General features: G+C 25.9%; 1 protein-coding gene across 1 annotated transcript in view; it reads right to left on the bottom strand.

Annotated features, from left to right (window-relative positions):
- Positions 1-324: 324 nt before the first annotated feature.
- Positions 325-4331, bottom strand: part of pak1 (p21 protein (Cdc42/Rac)-activated kinase 1) — a 70997-nt gene continuing 66990 nt past the window's right edge. The window contains exons 7-8 of the mRNA XM_039746246.1: positions 2968-3105; positions 325-2870 (exon numbers count right to left, since the gene is read on the bottom strand). Coding sequence (XP_039602180.1) covers positions 2784-2870; positions 2968-3105 — 225 coding nt within the window. The 3' untranslated portion in view covers positions 325-2783. The remainder of the gene's footprint in view (positions 2871-2967; positions 3106-4331) is intronic.

Here is a 4331-nt window from a genome sequence, read left to right on the forward strand (position 1 = left end):
TGTCTGGAGGTAGAAGTGCAGATGTTTAAAATAATTCAGAGAACAAGTGGACTCATAAATGTGCACATATTGCTACTTGTGGCCATATTAGAAGCAATACTAATCATGCAAGAGCAAAGTAGCTGAAATAAATTACTGTATAAAATTATTTCAGTCACTGTAAACTTGCATGTTTGGCAGCAGCAGAGGAAGTTGCACAGTGTAAACATTGCAAGCTCATTTGATACAAATGTATACTGTTATGTTCCTTCATCTGTACCCATCTGTAATTGTATAACAATAATAATAAAACAAACAAATATGAAGACATTTGTACAATCTGCTTTAGAAAGGACACAACTTTATTCAGAAAACAGAGATCCAGCCACTCTTGGTATAAATCTGTGCCATTATTACCCCATTAATTCATTTTAAAATCATATTGCTTAAATAAATATTTTTAAAAGGTTTAGGGAATTGCACCCACAAAAAGTATTGTCATTGTACTCACAAAAACTTGTTCAACATTCTCTATTTAAAAGAATTTAAGAAAACATTTTAATATTGAACCCAAAAATAATTTATTAAAAAACAACTAAAAAATTTTCAGTATAAATGTAGGAACAGTCCTGAGCAACATGCAGAGATCTGAGCCCTGCAGAGTCAATGCCTGCAGGTACAAAGTATCAGGAATCCAGGCACATCTGACCCATGTGTTTTACTTGCTAGGTTTGACATTCACACACACGGAATTATGTGCCATATAGGTGGGTTAGCAGCAAAATAGACAGCTCTGAAAAGGGTAAAAGACTGAATATGGTATTTGATGTATGCAGATGAAACTCAAAATACAGTAAAACCTAAACCAATATTCAGTACCATTTAATGGAATTTGACACACAAAATAATCTTTAACAAATTTCAGCACCATGGACAGCTTTTAATAGGCAATGAACTGTAGTACCATGAATAAAGTAAGCTATGGGCAGAGGATATTAATTTAAACATCACTGACCAATACTGGACACAGAAAATGCAGAGCAGTAAATGTCATGTCTAAGTAAATTAATTCCTTAGAAACCAATTTGGCTACAGTTATATAGGCACAATAAATGATAATCTCAAGTTTGAACTGCACCCAATGATACAAATATTTGGTACACCATAAAATTAGACAAAATAAATCAAATACCTATGAACTTCAGCACTGCAGGTTATAGATTATATAAATGTAGATATTTCTGCACAAACTAAAATATATCTTTTCTTTTCGTTTTCTGGCAGTCATATTAATAAAAATGACTTTTTTGGGATTTGTACGAAGAAAGAAATGGCAAACAATGAAACAACACTAGACAATACAATGTAATTTGAGTGATTCATTGCATTTCATACCTCTACCGACTTATAAAATCAAAATACATGTAATATGAATGCCAGTTATGGAATAGTGTAGTAACTTCTCCTGACATACATCAACAGGGAAATTAGTAATTTTTTTCTAGAAGAAAGAAAAACAATAAGTGCATATACCTTTTGAATGAACGACACTAATGTGTTCAGGGAGCACTGAATTACAGAGGTCTAAGTGAAAATCAAATTATGTTTCTTTAGAACCAGTGATAGCTAATGCAGGAAAATAGGAAAGCTAACGTTTTTTTAAATCCTCTCAAATATGCTGAACCATTCAGAACTTTTTCTCCCCAAGATTTAAGATAATGAACAGGCATGCAAACAAAATGGAAACATGCCAGTACCAAGATGAAGGTATAAAAATCATAATTATTACAAAAATTAAGGAAAAAACTCAATATTTCAGCTAGCCACATTCTTAAATAAAAAGAGGAAGAGGAAAAATGTCCAGATTCATTCTCTCTTCCAAAAGCATTAAAACTGTTAGTGCACGTGGATCAGTCACTAAAAAAAATCCAGGTAAGTTTAATTTTCCAGGATGTATTAGTAATGTTTTTTTTCACATTTAAAACATTTGTGCAATTAAATCAAAACTGATTTTACTCTCTTTAACAAGAGATCTGCTGCATCTCAAAGAGATGACACCTAGTCAAGTCTGTATATAAGATTTATACATACATATAAATATATATATATAATAAAACAACTTCAGAGAACATGACAACACAGGAAATCCTGTGATTCATTCCACTGTGGCTTCTCTAAAATACAGTGTGTACCATCTATTGTAGTTCTTTTGCTGTACTACTTCCAACGGAACTAAATCCTTTGTGAAAACAAGTCAGATGATGTATCCTCAATCCTTTAGTAGACATTTGAGTAATTGTATTATTCCAAAACATAACTAATGTTATTATATTCTAAAAAAAATCTTACCCTGATCTATTCCAGACATTTACTGGTTTAAAAAAAAAGAAAAAGACATCATATAAATGTGCTATTCTTCACAAAATTTCACAATATTAGGCTTACATTTAAAAAAAAAAGTTTTAACTGGGAATAAGAAAGCAATTAAGTCAAATTTATTAATATCTTTTTTCTTAAGAAATGAATGATGTCCTGGAAGCATACGAATCAATCAGGATTTTGCTACATTAAGCCATGATTCAGGATGCCCTTCCTTGAGAACAATTCACAATGTTCACACCCTTTAAAGACGCCGAAATTTACAATGTTCAGCAGTTTGCATTTTGTTTTGTTCTTCCTTCAAACATGTAAGTCTACCATTCATCATGGCCCTGCCATGATCAATTCCTGTAGCTACTGAAATTTGAAACAGAAGGCCTGCCACAGTTAAAGTGTACCAATGAGCTCAGGATTGAGGAAGAGGATTAACGGTTGTTTTTTGCTGCCTCCTTTGCTGCCAGAATGAGAGGGGTAAGACTTGACAGTGGTTTGGCTACTTTCAAAAACTGGTGCTGAAAAACAAATGAGAAAGAAACAGGTTTACTTAAACACATCAGATACACATTCAAACTCAGGAACAAAAACATTTTTTCACATAATGGCGCTCACCTGTAAAAGTTCCTTAGCTGATCCTCTCTTCTCCACATCCATTTCCAAGCACCGATTAAGAAAATCTCTGAATATTGGGGAGAGTTTTTCAGGGTTCTGCAACTCTGGAGTGCCATTTGTTGCAATGAGATAAAGAGCCTATTTAAAGATGCCAAAAAATAATATTTATCTATAGACAAAATTAAAAAAATAGTTTTAAAATATGTAAAGTTTTAACTTTTTTTAATCTTAATTTTATACATGCATGCATACACACACATATATACACTATATACACACACTATATATACACATACATATACATACATATACACACATATATATATACATATACATACATATATATATATATATATACATATATATATATATATATATATATATATATATATATATACACGTATATATATATATATATATATATATATATATATATATATATATATATATATATATATATATATATATATATATATATATATATATATATATACATATATATATACATATATATATATATATATATATACGTATATATATATATATATATATATATATATATATATATATATATATATATATATATATACATATATATATATATATATATATATATATATATATATATATATATATATATATATATATATATATATATATATATATATATATATATATATATATATATATATATATATATATATATATATATATATATATATATATATATATATATATATATATATATATATATATATATATATATATATATATATATATATATATATATATATATATATATATATATATATATATATATACATATGTATATATATATATATATATATATATATACATATATATATATATATATATATATATATATACATATATACATATATATATATATATATACATATATATATATATATATATACATATATATATATATATATATATACATATATATATATATACATATATATATATATATATATATATATATATATATATACACATATATATATATATATATATATATATATATATATATATATATATACATATATATATATATATATATATATATATACATATATTATATATATATATATATATACATATATATATATATATATATATATATATATATATATATATATATATATATATATATATATATATATATATATATATATATATACATACATATATATATATATATATATATATATATATATATATATACAGTGGTGTGAAAACTATTTGCCCCTTCCTGATTTCTTATTCTTTTGCATGTTTGTCACACAAAATATTTCTGATCATCAAACACATTTAACCATTAGTCAAATATAACACAAGTA

This window comes from Polypterus senegalus, chromosome 2 (assembly GCF_016835505.1).
Source record: "Polypterus senegalus isolate Bchr_013 chromosome 2, ASM1683550v1, whole genome shotgun sequence".
In the NCBI taxonomy this organism is placed as follows: Eukaryota; Metazoa; Chordata; class Cladistia; order Polypteriformes; family Polypteridae; genus Polypterus; species Polypterus senegalus.